Raw genomic sequence first — 24,602 nt, 5'->3', positions numbered from 1 at the left:
TTTCCTGACTTAGCTATTTTCTATTTTTTCTTCTTGGAATTCTGGGCCCAAAGACTTCCCTGGAGGCTTGTTGATGGTCTCTACTTGGTTCTGAAACCCAGTCCTGATGTGGGATTTCCCTCTGTATGCTGTGATTATCATTAATGAATAAAGAAACTGCTTTGGACCTATAGCAGGGCAGAACTTAGCTAGGCAGGGAAAACTAAACGAAATGCTGGGAGAAAGGAGGCAGAGTCAGAGAGAAGCCAAGGAGCCGCAGCTGGAGACAGATGTGCTGAAACTTTGCTGGTATAGGCCACGACCTCGTAGTGATGCACAGATTAATGGAGATGGGTCAAATTAAGATGTAAGAGTTAGCCAATAAGAAGCTAGAGCTAATGGGCCAAGCAGTGATTTAAATAATACAGTTACTGGTGATTATTTCGGGGCTAAGTGGCTGGGAACTAACTAGCGACCTCCTCCAACACAGCCCCTGAGCTGGCATCTTCAGGTCCCCAACACAGTACAGATGTACCACAAATAACAAGGACAGGGAAATGCGAATTGCACTCAGGGGATCAGCACAGGATGACATAACAAACTCCATCAGTATGTGCAGGTAAAACACGTTAACAAAGGGGAAAATCTAGTACAAACCACAGACTTGGGTATTTTTTCTTTCTTTCTTTTTTACTTTCCCCATTATTTGAAACAAACATACTATAAACTAAAATAATTTCTTTCATAGAAAGAAAAGAAAAAAGAAAAAAGTCACGTTTGTCTAATTCCAGTGATGGTGGATATAGCAGCATTGGAAATAAAATTACAGCCCCAAATGCAAAGTTCCAGGCAGAAGACAGTCACCGTGCGTAGCTTCTCTTCCGAGCTCTTGGGGCACACTCCTATGTGGCCACATCCCCTCCCATGCCTGGAGGTGGGGACAATTCACAGTGGCAGCAATTCAGGAAGGTCTTGTGGCAGATGGCCTGCAGTGTCTCATTTTCAGGCCAGACAGACGCAAGAGAAGCTTGGGGACAGGCTGGTGGCCAACAGACCTGGTGACCATTGCCTCAATAGCAGTCTCTGGGGATCAGTCCTGAACCTGGGGCGCTCCAGGAGACACCTTGTCTCTGTAGCCTGTGTCCTAATACCCTTGTAGTTCATACAACTCAAAGTGAGGTCAACATCTCTGAGCACCGTTGGGGCCTGGGCATCACTGACCAGATGAGCTGAGAAGGTTTCCTGGGAGGAGATCTGAGTGTCGGGTACAGGGCAGAGACAGGCTATGGTGGGAAGATGCCAGGCCCCAAGATCCTTCTTAGCAGCGCCCATCCCTGAAATACCCTCTCTACTCAGTGCTTGCCTGCTTGAACTCTGGGAGACTTCAAATCTTCCTCAGGAGAGATCTGGTAAGGAGGGTAGGAATGCCCAGGCACAAGTGGTGCCTAGAAAGGGGTTCCCAGGTATGGGGATGGGATCTGGCATCACCCCTGAGTTCTCCATGGCTCATTCTGCCATTCTTATGGCTAAGCATAGATGAAGCAGGTGGATCCGCACACGGGGACTGAAAAGGAGCCATGTGGTAGCTGAATTGCCAGCTCAGAGCCTAGGATTACTTGGGATCTCCTCCCTCCCTGGAGTTCTGTCCCATGAGTCTTCAACAAAGCCTAGCCTCACCCCAACGAAAGGGGGTCTGCTTCCTCTTTCTTCTTTCTCAGAAGTTCCACCCACTCAGGGTGAAGTCCCGCCCCCACTGGATCCCCAAGCCAAGTAGGGCCCACCCTGAAGCACCCTCTCAATCTATCCAGAGCAGCAGCCTCTGGGAGGAGGGACCCCAATCCTCCCCGCCCATCCACGAATCCCACCTAGTTGAGGGAGTTGCTCACTTGTCCCGGTTTGAGCCGTTGGGTCAAGAGAGGAGCCCAACCCTTTACGGGGTAGGACTGCCATCCCAGATTGGAATTCCACCCCTAGGTAGAGCCCCACCCTAGGTAGAAACCCGTATCCCAGGCAGGAGCCTCTCCACTAAAAAGGAACCCAGACCCCAAGTAGGAGCCCCAGCTAAAGGTAGAAACCGGATCCGTAGGAAGGAGCCGCTCACAGGTAGGAGCCCTATCCTCAAGTAGGAACTAGATCCTCAGGTATGAGACCCCCTCCAAGTAGGAACCCCGCCCCCAGGTAGGTACCCTGCCCCTAAGTATGAGCCCTGCTCCCTCTGTTAGGAACCCTCCTACTTGCAGGTGTGCACATCATAGACACGTGTGCACTCCTGGCAGCTGACGTAGCAGCACCAGTGGAAAACACAGTGGCACTTCTCCCTCCGTCGCTCAGTGCGCGCGTTGTGGCCGCGCCCGCAGCACAACAGGTCACACCCGTCTATGCCGTGCGAGCTCACGTTGCAGGTGCGGTCGCGCGTCCCGAAGGAGCCGGTTTCAGGGTTCGGCTCACAGAAGTTGGGCGAGGCCTCGTAGTAGACAAGGTCGCGCTCTGTGGGCACCTTGAAGTACGTGTAACGCGGTCTCAGGGTCTCCACCCAGCCACGAGACTCGCGGTGTTTCTCCACCACCATCTCTGAGGCGCTGTCGTATTTGTCTTTGAGAAAATCCCCGACAGTGCGGAAGTCCGGCTGCGACCACCAGCAGGTCTTCACTTCGCAGCTGCCTGATAGTCCGTGGCATTTGCATTTGAGGTGCATGTGACTGGCGATGGCCTGAGGAGGCAAGCACACAAGCCTGTGTCAGTGCCTGGGGTAGCTCAACCAGGGGGTTGCAGCCCACTTACTCCAGGAAGCCCCCGAGACTCCTCTTTGTGGGCCCTACCTTTTCTCTGGTGACCTGGGTCTGCCCTGCCAGATCCAAGGCCTCAGGGGCCTGGGAGCTTTCTTCTCCATGGAGGCCCAGCTAATTCTCTTTCCAGGGGAGTTTAGGATACAGTGCAGAAAGCTTCAAGTGGTCAGTGTGGGGATGCTGGAGGGGAGATGTAGGGAGCTGTCTAGAGCAGATGCTATGGCCTTGGTGTGAAGACTAGGAGTATGAAGCAGGGGTGCTAAGAGTGGTCCCTATACTCTCAGGGACCTAGATGAACAGACACTTTCTGTATTGACAATGGAGACCTTACTCCTTCTGGCTGTTCTGGAACTCACTTTGTAGAGCAAGCTGACCTTGAATGTACTGAGTTCAGCCAGCCTCTGCCTCCCCGAGTGCTAGGATTAAAAGTGTGTGTCACCACCGCCAGGCCCCACCTTGCTCCTTCCTTAGTGGAAGAAGTAGAGGTGCTTCAAGAAGGGAATCCTGCCTCCCTTTCTTTAGGGAATGGGGTGGAGACAAGGGGGACATACAACCACCAGAACTGTTTCCAGTGGCCCTGTCCATTGTCCTCAGATTCCAAGCCCTCCCTACCACACACAGGGACTACTCCCTGTTCCTTCGCTCCAGACTTCTAGCCTTCCTTCCTAGCCCACAGACACCTGCTCTGGACACCTTCTTGCATCTTTCCTTTTACATTCCAAGAAACACTGTGCAAAACACACACAGTTTAAGTCTCAGTGAAAGAAAAGCATGCAGAATATTGCATCCGTAGCCACCATCCATCGCACTATTGAAATAACAAGCTGGCCATGGGGGTAGCTACTGCTTAGACCTGGCTGTGGTCCCGGTTTTCATGCTGGGTGCTCGGGCCCAAGTGTGGTGAGGCTAAGACTTGAAGAGGTCTTCACTGGAAGGGAAGTGTATACCCTTGAGAGTCTATAGCACAAAGCGACCATCACAGCAGACAAAGAGCTGCTTCAAACGATGAGTGGGAGGTTTTCAATGTTCAAACAGAAAAAAAAATTCTTTTTCATTTTGAGACAGGTTCTCACTATGTGGTGCTGGCTGATCTGGAACTCAGCACATAGCCCAGGCTAGCCTTGAACTTGTGGCAGTTCTGCCTGTGCCTCCAAGCGCTGGGATTGCAGATCTGTACCACCATGCCTGGCTGAAAAACTTTTTCAGGTGGTAGGAATGCTTCCTATACCCGCATCTGGTCATGATTTTTATTTCCCATATTGAAAGGTCTCATTGTGCCCTGTGTGTTCAATTACAATGGCAGTTAGAATATTTTAATTTTGTTTTTGTTTTGAGACAGGGTTTCTTTCCTTTTCTTTCTTTTTTTATTTTTTGGTTTTTTGAAACAGGGTTTCTCTATAGCTTTGGAACTTTTCCTGGAACTAGCTCTTGTAGATCAGGCTAGCCTTGAACTCATAGAAATCCACCTGCCTCTGCCTCCCAAGTGCTGGGATTAAAGGCGTGCACCACCACCGCCTGACCAGTTAAAGTATTTTCTTTTTATATATTTTTTCCAGCTAAAATATTTTAAACGGAGACAGGAAACTGAGGCACAGACCATCTCCATGTATCCCTTGGCTCCTACCTTCCCTAGAGTGACAGTTCACCTGTCAGACCCCAGGAGTCAAGAGTCTAGGGTCTGGAAAGTTCTCTCAAGCTCCATCATTCCCCTGTTTATTCTGTATGCACTCTTGGATGGATGGAAGGAAGGGAGGGAGGGAGGGAGGGAGGGAGGGAGGGAGGAAAGGTTGTGATAAAAGAGGAAGACCTGCCCATCATGATGGCACATGACTATAGGTGGATGCTAAGGCTCGGGGATCGAGAGTTGGAGGCTAGTCTGAGCTACACTGTAAGACTCTTTCTGAAGACTCCCAACTGCATTTTAACTGGGTATTCTTTCAGTACACCTACCTGAGAGCTCACCTATCCAAGCAGCTCGGGCTGTGGTTTGCAAGGATTTGTATTGGAAAGCTTCGGCTTAAGGCTTCAATCACTCTGGGTTCAGACCTGCTTGCACCTCATCTAACTCTCAGCTGCTTCTTCACCTTCTTATGGAACTGGCCCACGGGCACGGTAGAAAAACCCCATGCCCAGCTTGTCCGGCTTATCTAATACCACATTCTCCTCTTCAGCAGCCAGGTTTTCTGCGGGAGGCTCTTCCCGTCTCTCCTTCCTCAGTCTTCTTGTTTTTGTTTTACTTGGTCAATGATCTCAATAGCAGCGGAGACCTGCTGGTGAAAGCAGGGATCCTGGCCAAAGCTCGTCTGCGTGGCCTAATTCCTGACCATGCAAGGCAGTGCCTTGAAGTATGCAAGGCTGTCACTGCACTTGTTGCTTCTTGATTTTTGAATGGAAGGTGTTGCCTGTTGCTCTCTTGGTGTGAAGTGTTGAAATTTACTACTCTCACCTCTCCCTGCACAGCCAAACCTTCCAACCCTTTTCGCCCTAAAAGCCGTAGGATGATCTCTCCCTTCAATACTCACTGCCGAGGGCACTGGCTGCGTAAGCAGACTCTAAGGTGACATTTCCTTTCCCACACAGCGTTCTGTTACATGATTAACACACCTGCCATGAGTCAGCCCTGTATTTTCTCATCTTCAAACATCCTCTTATGCTGTCCAAGCATCAGGACTGGGGATGAAACCCAGTGGGGAGGACACTTGCCTAGCATGCTGGGCATGCAGCCTGGGTTTGATCCCTAGCATCTCATAATTTGAATGTGGTGGTACAGGTCCATAGTCCCAGCACGTAAGAAGGGGACGCAGGAGTTTGGAAGATGGTCATTCTTAGCTGTGTAGAGAATTCAAGCCCATCTTTTTTTTTTTTTTTTTTTTTTTTGGTTTTTCGAGACAGGGTTTCTCTGTGGCTTTGGAGCCTGTCCTGGAACTTGCTCTGTAGACCAGGCTGGTCTCGAACTCACAGAGATCCGCCTGCCTCTGCCTCCCGAGTGCTGGGATTAAAGGCGTGCGCCACCATCGCCCGGCTTCAAGCCCATCTTGAATTGATATCGAAAAGCAAACAAAAAGGGCCGGTGAGGTAGCTCAGTCTGGCAAGGTCTGACTGACAGGGAACTACGTGGCTCCCTGCATGAGAAAACCGACTCCTGAAACTGTCCCCTAACTTCTACACACACATTGTGGAACATGCATCTAACACACACACACACACACACACGCACACTGTGGAACATGAATCTACCACACACACACACACAAACGCACGCACGCATGCATGCACACACTGTAGAACATGCATACACACACACACTGTGGAACATGAATCTACCACACACATACACACATAAATGCACGCATGCATGCATGCATACACTGTAGAACATGCATATACACACACACTGTGAAACATGCATCTACCACACACACACACATATACTGTGGAACATGCATTCCCCCCCCCCGCCACTGTGGAACATGCATCTAAACACATACACACACACACACACACACTGTGAAACATTCATCTACACACATACACACTGTGGAACATGCATCTACTACACACACACACACACACACAGAGACTAAATGTAATAAAAATATTAAGACAAAAAGATATTTTACTCATTTTACCTTCAAGACATCTTTCTGCCGTCTGGTCAGCTTTGTGAAATGGGACTGTGAAGACAAATCTTTTCTATCTACTGTGCCCCCTTTCATAGTGTAGCTGGGAATGAAATTCTTGATTTAAGATTGCTTTGTTGCTCAGAGTTCTGAAAGTTGTTGCTCTATTCCCTTCTAGCTTCCAGTGACTTTTGGATGCCCCATCTTTTGCGGGAACATCAAGTATATTCTCTTTGAAGCTTGGAGGGTTGCTCTAGGTTACAGGCTCTGAATTTTATAACGTATCTTGGGGAAGGGGGCTTTTCCCACTCTTCCTTTTTTGTTTTTCGAGCAGGGTAGCAGGTGTCTTGGAGCTGGAGTTCCAGCCAGTTATGAGCCACCCTTTGTAGGTGCAAGAACCAAATGCTAATCCCCTAAAATGATGTTTCTCAACCTTCCTGATGCTGTGACCCTTTAATACAGTTCCTCATGTTGTGGTGACCCCCAACCATAAAATTATTTTCATTGCTACTTCATAACTGTAATTTTGCTACTGTTATGAATTGTAATGTAAATATCTGGTATGCAATTGGTCTTAGGTGACCGCTGTGAAAGGGTCGCTCCACCCAAATGAACTACAAACCTCTAGTTGAGAACAACTGCTCTAAAAAGTGCATCCAGGGCTTGTGAGCCCTGAGCTCACTTTACTCTTCTTTCCCCATCCTTGAGCGGGGCCTGCATGAGCTACAATTTCCATTCTAGGGAAGCTTCCTGCCTTGTCTTTGCTAGCTTCCTCTTCTCGTCCTCCCTTGTCTCTCATGAACATAACCCCCAAAACTCTTCATGAAATGTTTGCTTTCTTATCATACTTTTACATTATTATTATTAGGCTTTTGGTTTTCGAGACAGGATTTCTCAGTATAACAGTCATGTCTGTCCTGGAACTCTCTTTGTAGATCAGGCTAGCCTTAAACTCACAGAGACCCACCTGCCTCTGCCTCCCAAGTGCTGGAATTAAAGGCGTGCGCCACCACTGCCCAACAATTTCTTTTAAAGCACTGAAGGCCACAGGCATGGTGGCACATACCTTAAACCCCAGCACCCCAGAGCAGAAGCAAGCAAATCTCTGAGTTCAAGACCAGCCTGGTCAACAAAGTGAGTTTCAGGACCCCCAGGACTGTATAGAGAGACCCTGTCTAGAAAACAAACAACCCCCCACCATTTATTATGTGCATATATAAATGCACACATGCACATCACAAGGCGTGAAAGTCAGAGGACAGCTTGCAGGAGGAGTTGGTTCTTCCTTCTACTTGATGGGTTCTGGAGATCAAACTCAGGTTGTCAGCCTTGGAGGCAAGTACATTTATCTGCCATGCCATATTGTAAGCCCCATATTTTTAATTTCTAAGAACTCTTCTCTCTCATTCCTTTTTAAAATTGACTCATTGTTCCAATGTCACAGGACAATGGTTGATCTTTCTGGAGATACCAATAGTTTTTGTGAAGTTTTCTGTTTGTTTTTAAATAAAAAAGTTGTGGTTTAGTTTTCTGTATTTTTTTTTTTTTTGAGACAAGTCTCACTATGTAACCCAACCTGGCCTCAGACTCCCAATATAGCCCAGGCTTAAATGAGCCTCTTGCCTCAGCCTCCCAAGTGCTGGGATTGCTGGCCTGAATCATAACATCTAGTTAAACTCTTAAACTCTTGGTGTTTGTTTGTTTTATTGTATGTTTTCTGAAAATTCTGGGTTTTTTTTTTTTTTTTGTGGTTTTAGGGGTGGGGAGCGGGAGTGGGGGCAGGGACTCTATATGTAGCTTCCTGAAGGCTTGGAACTCTCTAAGTAGTTGAGGCTGACCTCAGATTCACAGAGACCCACTTGCCTCTGCCTGCTAAGAATAAAGACCTGCACCACAACGATCCCCATCACCTCCCGCTGCTTTCTGGAAATTCCTGCAGGTAGGAGGCAATTATCACCTTCAATACTCACTATAAAGTGACCCAACTGCTGTGCTTTAGGAACCGCCTCCCCACCATTCATTCTGAGAGAGCTGGGTTCCCCAGAGGAGAATATCCTATCCTTTGTCTGCAGGATAAGTGGATTGAGCAAGTGTTGAGTTTTAGGCAGAGATGGAAGGTCTGAGACGCTGAGGCTCCTGATGTAGAGTTAAGTGTCACTGTGACAGCTTGTCCTCAGGCATGCTTGGCGTCTCCAAATGTCTGCTACAGTGTAAGCAGGTGCCTGGCGACGGGAGCTGGGCAGAGGAGCCATCACTTAAGGAAATGCTTGCTTGTTTGCTTTCTTTCTTTCTTTCTTGCTTGCTTGCTTTTGTAGACAGTGTCTCATGTACGAGGCTGGCCTCAAACACTGTGCAATAGAAGCCAACCTTGAACATCTATATCCTGCCTCACCTCTGATGAGTGTTGGGATTACAGGCCTGCCCCACCATACCCACTTCAAAACGCTTATGAAATACACTTTCAAGAAACGTCTGTTTTCACCTCCATAGTCAGCTCTGCTTCTCAAGATGCCTGACGACATCCACTCCGGCTCCTGACTCATTCCCTGGCTCTGCTGTACCACTGAGTACTTCCTACCTATCCACCCTCCTTCTCTGGGAAGGGAAGCGGGACTCTGGGTGGGAGGGACACTAAGCAGATTCGAGGATGAGCTGCTGCGGTGAAACTTGTCTATGTAGGAAAGTTCAGACCTTCACTTTCCCCTGAGATCTCAGCATCAGCCCCTGAAGCCAGGGATAGCCAGAGGAAGGTAAAGAAAAGGCTATATCCAGGTAGAGCCAGAGGAAGGGACCTTCAAAATGCTGTTATCATGGTTTCCTGTTCTGTTCCAGATTCTCAAGTTCTCATACTCTCTCCCTCCCTCCGTCTCAATAGCCTGTATCATCGCTGCACTATAATTCTCTGTATCAGTTCAATCTATATCTACTGTATCTATCCATCCATTCGTCTGCTTCTCTCCTCTGTTTTCCCTTTCATGTCTTGTCCTTTTATGTGTGCAGAACCCTTGGACACCACATGCTCTATGGCAGCCTCCCTCCACTTGTTTCCTTCCCAAGGACCCTAACTCCACAGGTGAGCTTGGGAGCACACTGGACAGTTGAGAAACAGTTGAGTAGTGTCACTATGTCCCTTGATAGAAGGAAAGCAGACCTGCGGCCTGGTCACCAAGAGCAGTCTCTCCTTCACCCTGTTCTCCCGCTCTGGTCACCCCAGTGAAGTCCTGGAGTTCTGCGTACATACCTGGCGCCCAGCCTCGTTGTTGTGGCGGTTCATGGCAGAGCGGGCATCTGGCCGGTTCTCCCTGGCATCAGCAAACTCCCGAGACACCATTCCACCAAACTCAATGTCCTCACTACAGCCGCCCCACTTCCAGCCCTCGCCTGGGGAGCCCTGGAGGCGGCTACTGCACCCACAGATGGCTGCTGAGCCCTCTGCACACGAGCGTGTCACTGCGAAGGCCACTCCGGCAGAGGCAATGGCATGGACAAAGGCTGACTCCCGGGTGGCTGCAAAGGAAGGAGATGGCAGGTAAGGAGGCCAGGTGAGGAGGGCTGCATTCCAAAGGCAGGAATCCAAGAATCAGGACTGAGAACTCAGCACACACAGGATCTTACCATCGTGCTTCTAAGAGTCTTCTCTGAAAAATATTGGCCCTAACCATCCATTTCCCAAGTGTTTTCCCTAAGTCATTCAGTGTGTGTTGCGCGCACGCACATGTTGTTAAGACAGCGTCTCACTGTAGAGCAATGGCTGGCCTGGGATGCTCTAGGTAGACCAGACTGGTCTCAAACTCAGAGATCTGCCTGCCTCTGCCTTTTAATGGTTGGGATTAAAAGCATCATCACCAGGCCCAGCCCTAAGTTTTTTTCCTTAGTAGTTGGTATTTGTGTGTAGAAGATAGGAATCTGGTTTCATTCTTCCATGTGTGGCTATTGATATCCACTTTCCTAGCACCATTGATCAGAGATTGTCCTTTCTCAAATGTATGTTCTTTATACATTTTTTTTCCTGAGAAACAATGCGGTGTACATATGTGGATTTATTCCTTGAGGCACTGCTATTCTGATCCGTCGGCCCATGTCTGCTCTATACCAGAGCTGTATGGCTTTGGTTATCATAGGTCTGCAATGTGCACAATGAGACATTTTTAGTCATAAATAAGAGTGAGATTTTGCTACTTGCACCCAAACTGACAAACCCAGAGAACGTTACACTAAGTGAATGAGCCAGGCACAGAAAGATGGGCTGGAACCTAAAAGCATCATTGCATAGCAGGAAGTAGAATGGGTTAGCTAACAGAGACCTGGGATGGCAAGACAAGGTAGAGAGAGGTTAACCACTGGGTCTAAACTTCTGTTAAAGAGGAGGAAAAGGTTCTGGTATGTTACTGAACAGTAGTATGAGGAGAGTGGAAAACACATTGTATTTTTTAAAAAATGCTTAAGTCAGGCGGTAGTGGTGCATGCCTTTAACCCCAGCACTTGGGAGGCAGAGGCAGGAGGATCTAAGTGAGTTTGAGGCCAGCCTTGTCTACAAAGCAAGTTCCAGAACAGCCAGGACTGTTACACAGAGAAACTCTGCGTCAAAAAAGAAAAAAAAAAGTCAATGCTTAAAAGGGCTTATGGACATTTTCAGTGAACATGCTAAGAACCCTGACTGAATCATTTTTAATATAATCCTATACTGAAATATCACACCGCACCTGAAAATACATACAATTATGTAATAAAAATAAATAGGGCCGAGCATGCAGGGAGCCCTAGGTCCTTATCCTTACTCTCACATAAGCTGGGCATAGCCGTGCACTCTAATTCCAGCATCGGGGAAGGGAAGCAGGAGGATCAAAAATGCAAGGTCATCATAGAGGCTAGCTTAGGCTACATGAGACTGTCTCAAAAATCAGATAAATAAAATACAATAATGTGCTACAGTGGGAAGAGAAGCAGGTTGGCGTGCCAAAGGAGCCTGGGACCAAGCCCCAGCCCTGCCTGTAATGAGATGGTGAAGACACGCAGGCCTAGAATGGAATCCCAGTGACTCCAGAGGTGGTGACTGACAAGCGACTCTTCAGGTTCATCCTCAGCTACAGACAGTTCAAGGCTAACCTGGGCTACAGGAGACCCCATCTCAGAACAAGATAAATTAGATCTTTAATGCTATAAATAAACAAACCTGCACTTAGAAGAGAGGCAGGAGGATTGTTTTGAGTTCAAGGCCAACCAGGACAGCTCTTCTGGGTTGTCAAGTTGACTATTGGAATTAACTAAAACCGAAGCTGTTGGGTACACCTGGGAGGGATTTTGGGCTTGTCTTGTTTTTCAAGTCAGGGTTCCTCTGTGTAGCCCTGTAGCCCTGGCTACCTGCCCTGGAATCAGCTCAGAGATCTACCTGCATCTTCTTCCTGAGCACTGGGATAAAAGCCATACACCACCACTGCCTGGCTTATTTTTTTCTTTTTAAGATAGGGTCTCTCTCTCTCTCTCTCTCTCTACATAGCCCTAACTACCCTGGAACACACTGTGTAGACCAAGCTGTCCTAGAACACACAGAGATCCATCCGCCTCTGCCTCCTGAGTGCTAGGATTAATGGTGTGTGCCACCACCACCTGGGATTTTTCTTGATTGTATCATTTAAGGTCAGAAAACACACCCAAATCTGGGCTACACCTTCTGGTAGCAGCCTACATAAAGAGCAGGAAAGAAGGAAGCTTACTCTTTTGCCTGCTGGCCCTCACTCTCATTGGCAAGCCCATTCCTTCACTGGTATTAGAGCCTACTTCTCTGGGATTCCAGCGTATACTGAAGACGGCGGAGACATCCAGCCTTGTGAACCAGATAACTATTGGGTTCTTGGACTTTCTGTTGGAAGACAGTCATTGTACTAGCCAAACCACAGCCTGTCAGCCACTACTGAACCCCATTCTAATATATGGAGAGATCATTCTATCACTTCTGTTTTCTAGTGAATCTTTGGATACACCAGGGCTCCAGAAGGACCCAGTCTGAAGCTCGGTACCATGAGTCACGGCGCAATGCAAATCAATAAGGCGCTATCTCACGCACATGCGGAACCGACTGAGAGCGAGGATTAGGAAGGCAGTGAAGGAAATGCAGCCTTGCGCAGCAGGTGGGTGGAAGGAAACATCCATCATGTGAGAGTCAGTTTGGCAACACAGGACTCCTGCTTATCAGAGGCTTCAGTTACCCATAGCTTGTCACAATTTGAAAGCATTGCATGGAACATTGGGGGGCCCAGAGAGAGAGAGAGAGAGAGAGAGAGAGAGAGAGAGCTAGTGGGAGGCTGCTTGTCTGTTTGAGCGGGGCTCTAGTTTCCATCCCCAGCACCACATACGCAAGACATACACAAGGAAAATTCCAGAAATAACTGACTTTTTAAATTGCATATTTGTTTTGTTTTTTCAAGACAGGGTTTCTCTGTAGCTTTGGAGCCTGTCCTGGAACTCACTCTATAGACCAGGCTGGCCTTCAACTCACAGAGATCCACCTGTCTTAAATTGCATATTGTTTTGAGCCGTGTGGTGAAGTCTCATATTGTCCTGTGCTGTTCCTTCCCGAGACATATGTAACCCCTTGTGCAGAGTATCCATGTTAGATGTATGTAACTCACACTGTAGTCTCTCAGGGGTTGTCTGGGGATCAGATAGACAGTCACCAGTTTCAACATCACAGTGCTTGTGACTAAGCCATTCTTGTTTTACCCAGTGGTGGCCCTGAAATCAAGAGTGGTAATTATGCCCAAGAAAAACCACAGAGTGAGAGAAAGTTGCCAGCTTAGTAAAAGGAAAGAGAAACCACATGCTGAAGCTATAAAGACTGGCACCTGTGGAACTCAGAAGGAGGAGAAGGAGAGAAGAAACATTAGTTTTTATCACCCAGCTACAAAAACAGGTAGACCAATAGCCCATAAAGAAAACTTATCAATGAGAGAGACCATGTAACTCACCCCGGCTATACTCTAACTGTTCTGTTTGGATTGACCATTAAAGCTTACTGTGCCTAACATGACATGAAGCTTTACCACAGGCCTGCGTGTACAGGAAAGACAACCACCTAGACCTTGGCATCCTCCCTGACTGCAGGTCTAGACCAGGGGCTTCAGAAAGAGTGGACAAAGCACAAGGGTGGATCTTGAAATGATCAATCAGATCATATTGACTAAAAAGACAGAAAACAACGACAACAAAAAAATCAGAGGTGAATAGTATTCCACTTTTTACAAACGCACAAAAATTCCATTATCCCTTCACCCGTTGCTAGACAACTACGTTAATTACAATTATTTGCTATCGTGATTAAGCAGCAATAAACATTTGGCGTGCAAGTATCCTTACGGCAGAGTTTGGAGTTCTCTGGGTATAGGTCCATCAGTGGAAACGGTGGAGTCACATGGTAGTTCTACTTCTGACATCCTCAAACTGATTTCTATGATTGTATTAACTCGCACCTCCCCCAGTCCCAGCGGTGAATAAGAGCTCCGTACGGGAGAAGGCGCCCTCTCCTCTACTTGATACACTAGATAAGGAGGGCTTGCTGTATGACAAACATGGTGTTCTGAGCAGGAAGGACATGCATCTGACACGTTGACTAGCAAGAGATTTTACAAACCTGTCTAGAAACCATTCCAGACCGAAAGCCCCACAGGCCTGTAGGGGGAGCTATACACAGGCTCTCTCAGGCTGGGGACCCTCTAGTAGAAGTGGGGTGGTGTCACTGAGCTCCTGCATATAGAAACTCCCAATCTGGGAGATTATGAGATTTTACAGAGAGTTGTGGCCTCCTCAACGCCTCCTCCACACATCAAGAGCTGTCCCTCTGGGCGACAAGCGGGCAACTACTTCCCATGCTTCCACAAGCCATAGCTAAGAGGTTAAACACATGGGACTCTGTGTGTTTCAAAGGCAGGGACAGAGGGACTGTGAACAACTACACACATTCAGACTTGCCCACACATGAAGCACACATCCACACGCACAGAACAGAGAATGCACATTCGCTCTCATACGAAGAGCACAGTGTGTGCTGTGGTTACCTCTAGCTGGCTGGCAAAGCCCTCATGGAGCTGATGACCCTCCCTATGGATGAGCTCCTCTCCCTGGATGGCCCTCGGTAGACTTCAGCCACTCTATCCCCAACCTGGGGCACTGCCAAGAGCCTAGACAGCTTCTGTACCATCTAGGAGCCCAGCCTCTTCCCACTACTTCCCACAGGAAGTTGGCTGGCTAGAAACAGTCACTCTGGACACCAGAAGATGAGCGCAGAGTCCATCGTCCACCAGCACCACAGAGAAGCTCCTAGTTGGACTGCCACCTTGCCTTCAGTTGCCTCCACTGCCAGGCACACAGCTGCCCAGCTCTGAGCCCAGCGCCAGTGCGATACAGGGTCCTGCTAAAGTTATGTAAAGCTTCCTTCCTGCTGCCCTTGCTTTCCCCTTCTCAGACACTCACTGGCCTCTTGCCATAGTCGCCAGCCTTGTTCTTCCCTGGGCTAAGGATGCCCCTGCTCCTCTCTGCAGCATGGCAGCCTGTCTAACCAACGTATGGCCTCTGGCTCCCTGGAATGCCAGCGGTGGCTATTCCTCAACAGGAGTTCAGTCTGCTGGATTAATTTTCAGCCCAGACCATCTCCAAGGGTGGGGACTGGATCTTGTCCACTGTGTATTTCCAATCCAGAACACAGGTTACCCCTTAGCTGTCTGTGATATCAAGAAGAAGGGCAGAAGTTCTGGGCTGAAAGGGCGGTAAGTCTACTCTGGGGAGGTAACCCCCACCTGAGACCCTACCACACTGTGTGCTCTTGAATGGAACTGGAACCACAACAGACACTCCACTCATTCCCAGTTTTGTGGGGGGTTTTGGGGGGTGGCAGTGTGGGGGTGGGGTAGAGTGTGTGGTTTTCAAGGCAGGGTTTCTCTGTGCAATAGCTCTGGCTGTCCTGGAACTTGCTTTGCAGACCAGACTGACCTCAAACTCAGAGATCCACCTGCCTCTGAGTGTTGGGATTAAAGGTGTGCACGCCCCCCTACCCCACATTCTTGAAAAGCCCTCCGCCCTGTTTTCCTTTCCTAATGTCCAGTCCAGGGACAGCCTGGAGCTGAGGTGCTGTGAGTAAACACCAGCCTCACTAAACACACCCACTACCCCTCCTGCCCTCCGCTCAGCACAGCTCTATACTCATTTTTTCTATTTTTTTTTTTTTTTAGGCAGGGGCTCCTTTGCCTGCAGCTTCCCTAGGATGACCCTGAACTCCACCAGGTGCTGGAATTACACCTGTGGGTGACCACACCTGTTTTAAGTAGTGCTGGGTGGAACCTGGAGGATTTATCTGCACTAGGCAAAGACTATACCAACTGAGCTGCATCTCTACCCCTATTTTATCTTTGAAGGAGTCAAAGGACAGCAGACTCCTGGTGCCTCTAAGGCTTTCGCCTCCTCTGTCTTTCTGCAGACAGTCTGGGGCAGAGCCCTTGAAGTACCTTCCTCCTGGGTGCAGTCAGAATCCTGCTTCTCTGTCTGCACCCTCACATTCCAGGTTACCTTATCCAGCCCAAGTGTCACCCAGATGCCCCTCCCCCTCCCTTCTTGGCTCTAAAAGATAAGGGGACCAACACTCTGGGCCTTGCCCTTGCCCTGCCCAGAACAAGGGCTTCAGGCTCCCAGCTTATCAGGACCCAAGCAAACAGCTGGGAACTTGTAGACACACTTGAGGGGCAGGGCGCTCAGGAGCCGGAGGGAGCAACTCAGAGTTTAGACTTGCAGAGGACAGCCGCTCATTCTTGCTCAGCTCCGTCACCAGTCAGCTGGAAAGTGCTCCCTTTGCCACTGAACCTCAATTTCCCCTGGTGTCAAATGAGGAGGTGGGGCTCCTGATTAAGCCAGGGCAGGGTAGGCTCTGGAGCTGACTTTCAATTGGCTGGGGAAGAAATAAAGACCAGAATCCTCTACAGATAGGTCCAAAAACTCCATTGAAGAGGCCAGGAGAGGAACTGCAGGCTGCAAAGCCCACAGGCCGGATGGACATGAAATGGTACATTACGGCAAACGAAGCTGAATGCAAGTTGCAGCCAGAGTTTTAAGCAGTTCCTCCCCAAGATGCTGGTCAGTGACGAGGGGGAACTATTTGACTCTATGTTGGAGAAACCTGGCACACACCATTGTTTTTATTTTTGCTTTGAAACAGGTTTTCATAGCCCAGGCTGGCCTGGAATTTGTGCTCCTCCTGCCTCCCTTTTCTGCACCTGGATTGCAGCAATGCACCAGCTGGAGGCCGACACCACCTCAAGCAAGGGATGGAGTCCACATTCCTAGCAGGGACTAGATACTCTGCCTCCCAAGAAGGACTGCCTTGTCGTCAAGATTTTCTTGCTCTAAATGTATTGTCTGCACTTGAGGGTTTGGAGGCAACAGCTAAAGCCTGATCAAGGTTTTCCCTTCAAAATGGTGACGAAGGGAAGGATAGTGGAGTTCAAGGGACACGGAGGCATGAAGTGGGTCATCCAAGTCACACCGGCTTTCGTGACAGATCAGCTTTTTGTTTTTGTTGTTCTGTTTTGTTTTTCGAGACAGGGTTTCTCTGGGTAACAGCACTCGCTGCTCTGGAACTTGCTTTATAGACTATGCTGGCCTCGGACCCGCAGAGATCCGCCTGCCTCTGACTTCCAAGTTCTAGGATTAAAGGCGTGCGCCACTATGTCTGGCAAGATTACAGTTTTGATGAATACAGTGAGATCTTGTACCACAGCAGTGTGGAAGGCTGTGTGAGGGGACCCGAGAGTTCTACACCTTTCCTGCAAATACATCTCTATGTTTAAGATATTTAATAATAATCAAGAACATGTCTGTAGGATACCCAGAAAAAAGGCTCCAGAATGTTCAGGTGATGTCCTCTGAGGGCAAGGATTTTAATCCAGCAAGACTGGTTCCACCCAGGAATCAGGGGCAAGACTTAAGATTCACATACTTCAGGGGTCTTGGGAACAGACCTGTTTTCTCAGAGAAGAAATCTATTGCTTTCATTAGACTCATACAGGGTTTTAGAAAAACACTGTGAATGAACCCCTGTCCCGGAGCTATCTCCCTTGCAGAGAGAGAATGGGAATAGGGCTCTCCCAAGACCCTGGGGGAAGACACAGTGACACAGTAGCCTAGTAAACACTGCCAAGTCTTCCGCCACAGCAACAGCTTCGGTAGTGGTTTCAGCTTCTGTTGACTCAGCAGAGGTGGCCAGCAGAAAGGGGAAGGCTGAGGGAAGCCTTCACTCCTGGATACAAGTGAACCAGTTCCGGCAGTAGCCACATGCCTCATTTCAAATGGGTGTTGGACCTCGGATGAAGAAGAAGTGGGTGCCTGTGGACTGCTGAGTCCGAGACTTACAGGCAAGGGCTGGCGATTTGCAGGAGTCATCTGAGGCAGAGCTGAGATGAGATTTGGGGGCTGGATACCTACTCTCTTCAGTCCCAAGACTGCCTATTCATCGGGTATAGGTAAAGATGAAGAAAAGGAATTCCCTGAAGAAATTGTTCTATAAGAGAAGCAAATTCCAAGTCAGGTGTCATGGCTCATGCCTGAAATGCCAGCATCAGGAAGGTTGAGGTGGGAGGGTTATGAATTGAGGCCAGTGTCTCTTCAGTCAGGTCCTGGGAGGTGGGGAGTGAATTCCGCCTGAAGAAACAAATCCCAGAGACCAGCCTTGCTGTGGTCTTACTGCGTTTAAGCAAAGTATTACTCATCTAGACGTCCTTCAGGCCTATCTATCCACTTCACTATCATCTGCCCATCCTCCACCAAACACCATCCATCCAGTTATCTGTCTACTATCCACCTATCATCTACCCATTATCCACCTATCCACCCCTCCATTATCCCCTACTCCTCCAGCCATCTACCACCCATCTACCCAGCCACTCAACTTCCCAGAATATGAGCGCCCATAATGAGTTGGCCCTAGGCTCAGAACTAGAAATGCAAGATGAGCGATACTCAAGGTGTCTGCTCTCAAGAACCAGGGATGAGCTGAGCATGGTGGGGCATTCTTTTCCTTATTTGCTTTAGTTATTTTAGTTCTATGTGCACTGAGTGTGTTTGGCCTGCATGTGTGTCTGTGTGAGGGTGTCAGGACCCCAGGAAGTGGAGTTACAGACAGTCGTGAGCTGCCGCGTGGGCACTGGAATTGAACCCGGTTCCTCTGGAAGAGCAATCAGTGTTCTTAACTGCTGAGCCATCTCTCCAGCTCCCAGCAGCTGGAAGGTAGAAGCAGGAGGATCAGTTTAAAGTCATCCTGTACGTATGTGTGTGTGTGTGTGTTTACCTACTATTAATCTGTACCTTTAAATTCAGTACTACTTTTATTTTTTTAGAAGAAATTGGGTGCACCAAAGTTTGGTGCATATATATTTAGGATAGTATGTTATGTTATGTACGTATGTATGTATGCCAGCTACCTGTTGAAGCCACCCTGCATGGGGCTAGAACCAGAAAATCCCAGGAGGCAGAGGGGTACCCTTACCTATGCCACCCTGCACCGTACACCCACTACACCCCTCCGAAGACACACAGAAGGATTAGGGTTAGCAGTGTGGCCTGCGTGTGTCAGGCACCACTTTCCAGATGTTGTCCTGTACCCTTAATTTCCAGACTCCAAATGAGAGATCATTCCCCTGCCCATAGGTGGGAAGCAGGAAGAAGAGGGCCAATACCCTTAAAGCCCAACCATGGTATCGCCATAATTGCTCAGATTGGCCATAGCCTGCAGGCTATGGGAGCATCACCTCGCTTGGGAGCGTCAATCTCCTGCCGCCCTGAGGAAGGACAAACCATCCTTCCCTTTCCCATCCTGATGTCTGAAAGTGCTTCCAGAACATTCGGTGGGTGGGCACCCCTTCCCCCTCCAGCGTTCAGCACAGCAGGCAGAGGGCAGACAGGAGGATCGGTGCAGCCCCAGCTGGTAGCTTGCAGCCCCAGGCCCCGCCCTGGCGCCTCCCCTCCGAGGCTGCCCACCGTCCCTCCTTCCCCAGGCCCTTTTCCTGGCCTCGAGGAGCCGTGCGGCCCGGAGGGGGTGTCGCGGTGGCATTTGGTAATCACACGGCGGCACAAAAGGCCCCGGAGCCACCTGAGAGCGGAATGCGCCGGTGCCCCACCGTGGCCGCGGCCCCTGACACCGCCCGGGCCCGCGCGGCCGGGCGCCTGGCTGACCTGCTGGGGCTGATGAATCCGGCTTTGTGCGACACTGTCACGCCGCGTTAGCCCCACAATGGCCAGCGATATTTTATATGAATTTCCCCCTGGCCGGTGATTAGGCGATCGCCGGCCAGTCATAGCAACCTGGAAGTATGCGCTGCCCGCCGCGCCGTCGGGCGCGAGGGGAAATCCTCTTTCAGACGCTTTAATTCAACACCCCGAAGGGCGTGTGAATCGCCAACAGCATTTTCACTTTTCCCTTGTGCTTAATCTTGTCGTCCTCGCAGGGACATTGTGCTCAGAGCCGAGCGCAGTGGGATGTCGGCCGGGGTCCCCCCTCCCACAGCGGAGAGTTAATGATATACTGGAGAGGCCCCCAGAGCCAGGGGAGCCCCCACCCCCAACGCATCGTAAATGGTAACACTTTCGGATGGGGGGGGTCAGGGGTCGCAACCTGGATTTGGGGACTCTGCTTCCCTAAAAAGCTGCCCTTTCTGTCCCTTCAGGGCCCTAGACTCCGGCAGTCTCGCGGACTGCCCCATTGGAGCTGGTCCTTCCATAGGCTGAGCACACACAGAGAGGTGGAGGACCACCCCCTGAGGGGCCATGATGCTGAGGCCAGTCATCAGGAAGGGGGCATGCCTGGGGGAGGGGAGGAGGCCATGCTACAGTTCCCTGCTCAGACCCCAAGTAGAGCAGGGAGTAAGTTAGGGAAAAAAAAAAAAAGTTCCTCCCTGGCTTGACCAAGGGCAGGGATCTAAATACCCAGCAGACACTGAGAACCTAAGGTCTATAAGCACCCACCTCTGCCACCTGTTGTGACTCCAGAGGTCTTGGGGACCCAACAGAAGTCTAGTCACTATGTGCTGTAGGTATGACTGGCCTGGAGGTATACCTTAAGAGGGAAGGGTGAACCATACCCAACACAGGTAAGAGTCTCTAGCTGGAGATGCTGTCCAGGTCAGTGGGGTCCAAATGAAGACTAACAATGAATAAGAGCTGCCTGTATAGGCAGCAAGCCCCCGGGGGTCATTAGGAACCAGGAAGAAACCTTCCACTAGGGGTGCAGAACTGTAACTATGGGTATATTTGGCCCTTCCTTCGTACAGAAGCCTCTAGGCCCAGGAACTTCTGAGGACCCTAAGGCATAGCCACCTCTGTAGGCAGGCAGGTAGAGACCCCAGTTTCTATGATTGTGGGCTCCAGGCTCCAGACTCCAGGCTGCGCTCTTTTATGTTCTAGATGTAACTGTCTCACTCAGCCAGGAGAATCAGGCCCCATACAAGGCCACACGTTGTTTAAGAGCCTGGCCCTGGACTCTGAGCCCCCACGGCCTCTGCATCTCTCACCAGCCTCCTTCCTAGCCAGACCAGCTGTTTTATTGACCTCCATCCTGTGACCGCTACCTCTGGACAGGCTGGCCCCGCCCAGCTTTTGCCGGCAAACACCCCACCCATTTTACTTAGCCAGAGGTCAAAACAAGGGAGTCACCTAACGCCTGCTTCTGAGTGTCTAGGAACTGCCCCAAGGGACATATAAACTGCTCATAATCATCCTGTACTCAAAATTCTTCAAATGCTTCCTGACCCAAGGCAGGTAGTTAGTTCCCTGCTACCTTTAGGTGGAAAGGCAGAGCAATCTAGACTCTAGCTCAGCATCCAGGGGTTAGAGCTTCTTCCTCAGGCTCAGCCCAGGTCTCAGGTCAGACAGATACAGGGTGCATGGTACTGGGTCAGAGGTAAACACACTTTGTCATGTGTTCACACAGGCCCCCATTCACACATGCATGCTCAGTGCACACACATATACACACACGCATGTACAGTGTACACGGACACACCTACACAGAGACACTTGGACGCCCACATGTGTGTATACAATGCATGTGAGCACACACGTATGTATATTTGTGTGTAACTCCCATTCACACATCTACAAATGTTCATGCAGTACAGATGCAGACACACACAGGTGCACAAATGTACATGTACACTGGTACATGCACACACCTGCACACATTTATACACAGCACACAATTCATCTATTCACATGCATACCCATGTAAGTCAGGCACAGCCACACAGATGCACACTGACACACGTTTAGGCATGGACACATATGTAGAAATATTAGCTAATATGCACACTAAACACATTCCCATTCCCAAGTGCACATGCCCACCTAAGACACTCATGCACACATGTATATATAAAACACATGCACACACATTTGTATATAACGCACGGGTGCACAATCTCATATACACGCTTACATGGATGCAAGAGGCTGGCTCCTTTCCTCACGGCTGGCTGGTAGATGTTAAACCCTGTTCAACAGAGGCCACCTCGGCAGGGGTGGCCAGGCACCCCTGTGGTCCCTGCCACAAAGCCTAGGGTAACCTTTGACACGATTAGGGTTGCCCTGACCCTAATCCAATCAGATTGATTACTTTGAGGCCAGCATGCAGGCAGGGGGTGGGGGGCACAAGGGCTTCTGGAGCCAGCCTTTCTGGGGGCACATAGAGGGTTCCTTCCTCCCCTGGCCACCAGAAGAGAAGGAGAATAAGAACTAGGGAGGGGGACACAGGGAGGGGGACATAAGGAGAGGGAGGATGAGGTCTTTGGGGGAGTGGAGGGGACAGAGCGAAAGGAGGAAGCAGCAAACTGCAGAGAGGACTGTGCAGGGGTGCACGCTGCTCTCCTGTGCAGGGGTGCAGGCTGCCCTCCAGCAGGAAACCCTCCAGTGCTGCTAGGGCAAAGTGGATGGGCTCCTGAAGCCAGGTACCCTATTCTCTATCTCAAAGGTGGCTTTTAGGAGGGGAGGGAGGTGGAGGAATGTGAGCAGGTGCAGCCCTCAACCCCAAAGCTGGCACGACTAGCTGCTCTCTAGGGCAGAACTGCCTAAGTACCTGTGGCAGCTGCTTGTCCCTAGACAGCCTGGAGGGTTTGTTCAAGAGCCTCCTGGGGAGACCCTCAATACTCTGCAGCAACCCTACCCTCACCCACCAACTTGAATGTGATGGGGTGCTCACCTCAGGAACAGCCTGTCTCTTTCCTCCGCCCTCGTACCTGCTCTCCTCACTGCTCCTGCCATGCCAGAAACAGTTCAACCATACCGGTGAGCCCTGCTGCCTTCCTGGCCCTGCTGCTCCTCTCACCTGGGTCTCCCCAGGATGATCATACCACTGTCTGCCTGGAGAGTCTGCAGCCAGGTTGATGAGCTCCCATTTTCCTTCAGTGTCCTGACTCAGGATTCTACCAACTTCTGTATTGCGGAATTCCCAAACAGCTCTTGGGAATGACTGTCTGTGCCTCCTTAAAGAAAGAGAGACAAGGAGAAAGTCCCTCATGGTCCAGACTAAGTGCCATCTCACCAGGGAAGCCCTCCAGGATACCCCCAGGCACCAGCACCTTGCCTTCCAGTCATCCCACACATTCACATGCCAGCGCACACTCGGGTGTACCGATAGGATGCTGGTCACACGCACACGGTCTGTGTGCACCAGCAGTGTGCAATGAGGGGTTACTATCGTATGCTACACCCACTGGCAGAACCTCTCACGTCCCAGCTCTGGCTCTGGAAGATTTCTGGGTCTTTCTAGAGTGTGCTCAGCCCTGGAGAATTTGTCCTAGAAATCAAGGACGGGGTGCTGCCACTAGCTACGGCACCTTGGGAAACTATGGTCCCTTACAGTTCTGTTTTCCACAAAACTTAAGGAAGAAAGACGAGTGGATGGCTCGTGTCTATAGTCTCAGCTACTTGGAAGGTTGAGGCAGTAGGAGTGCCTGAATCGGGGTATTCAAGAACCTGGGCAACATAGTAAGATGATATCTCAAAAGATCCACCTGCTTCTGCCTAAGTACCAGGATTAAAGATGTGTGCCACCACGTCCAGCTAGAAACCTTTTCATAATAGATTGTCATAAAAATTTTGACATCATTCCAAAAGAGTAGATTATTTAATACAAACAAATTTCTCTCAGGGCTGGAAAGATGGCTCAGCAGGTAAGAGCGTGTACTGTTCTTGTAGAAGACCCAACATCCACATGGCACCTCACAGTCATCTGTAACTCCAGTTCCAGGGGATCCAACGACCCCTTTTGACCTCCACAGACCCTTGCATACTTGTGCACACACACACACACTTAAAATAAAATAAAAAATATATTAAAAGATCCTTGCCAGGTAGTGGTCACACACGCCTTTAATCCCAGTACTCGGGAAGCAGAGGTAGGAGGATCTCTGTGAGTTTGAAGTCACCCTGGACTAGAGCAAGTTCCAGGACAAGAACCAAAGCTACACAGAGAAACCTTGTCTCTAAAAACAAACAAACAAACAAACAGATCCATTAGGAGAGAGAGAGAGAGAGAGAGAGAGAGAGAGAGAGCGCGAGAGAGCACTGGCTGTTCTTCCAGAGGCCTGAAGTTCTAGTCCCAGCACCCACATGGTGCCTCACAACCATATCTAACACTAGCTCCAGGCATACAACGCCCTCTTCTGGCCACTCTGGGCACTACACGAATGTGGTACATAGATGCACATGCAAGCAAAACATCCATATGCATAAAATAAAAGTCTTTCTAAAAAATCATTTATCTACCTACATATGAATAAGAGTGTCTTTTTTTTTTGAGACAGGGTTTCTCTGTAGCTTTGGAGCCTGTCCTGGAACTATCTCTTGTAGACCAGGCTGCCTTCAAACTCATAGAGATCGACCTGCCTCTGCCTCCTGAGTGCTGGGATTAAAGGCGTGCACCACCACCGCCCGGGGAATAAGGGTGTCTTACTCCTGAATCTACAAATTCAAAAATCGGATGGACCCATAGTTGTCACTGTCTATGGCAAAGGGCTGAAAGCAGTCCCTCTAAGGTTAGGAAAATGGACGCTCACTCTGGACATCAGGGCAAGGAAGCGAGGAATGGAATACTGAGCTTCCGGAGTGGGAGGAATAGGTGGAATCATCCTGTGTGTAGAGCGGCCCAAGGAATCAATAGACAAAAAGACTTGTCAGAGCCTATGAACAA

General features: G+C 49.6%; 1 protein-coding gene across 1 annotated transcript in view; it reads right to left on the bottom strand.

Moving 5' to 3' along the window:
* Positions 1 to 2,209: 2,209 nt before the first annotated feature.
* Positions 2,210 to 24,602, bottom strand: part of Wnt3a (Wnt family member 3A) — a 45,983-nt gene continuing 23,590 nt past the window's right edge. The window contains exons 3-4 of the mRNA XM_041665914.1: positions 9,627 to 9,892; positions 2,210 to 2,689 (exon numbers count right to left, since the gene is read on the bottom strand). Of these exons, the coding sequence (XP_041521848.1) occupies positions 2,210 to 2,689; positions 9,627 to 9,892 (746 nt within the window). The remainder of the gene's footprint in view (positions 2,690 to 9,626; positions 9,893 to 24,602) is intronic.

This window comes from Microtus oregoni, unplaced genomic scaffold (assembly GCF_018167655.1).
Source record: "Microtus oregoni isolate MIOR12 unplaced genomic scaffold, Mior012 000015F_ref0000493, whole genome shotgun sequence".
Taxonomy (NCBI): Eukaryota; Metazoa; Chordata; class Mammalia; order Rodentia; family Cricetidae; genus Microtus; species Microtus oregoni.
Note: the sequence above shows the minus strand (reverse complement) of the source record. Positions and strands in the feature narration are given on the sequence as shown.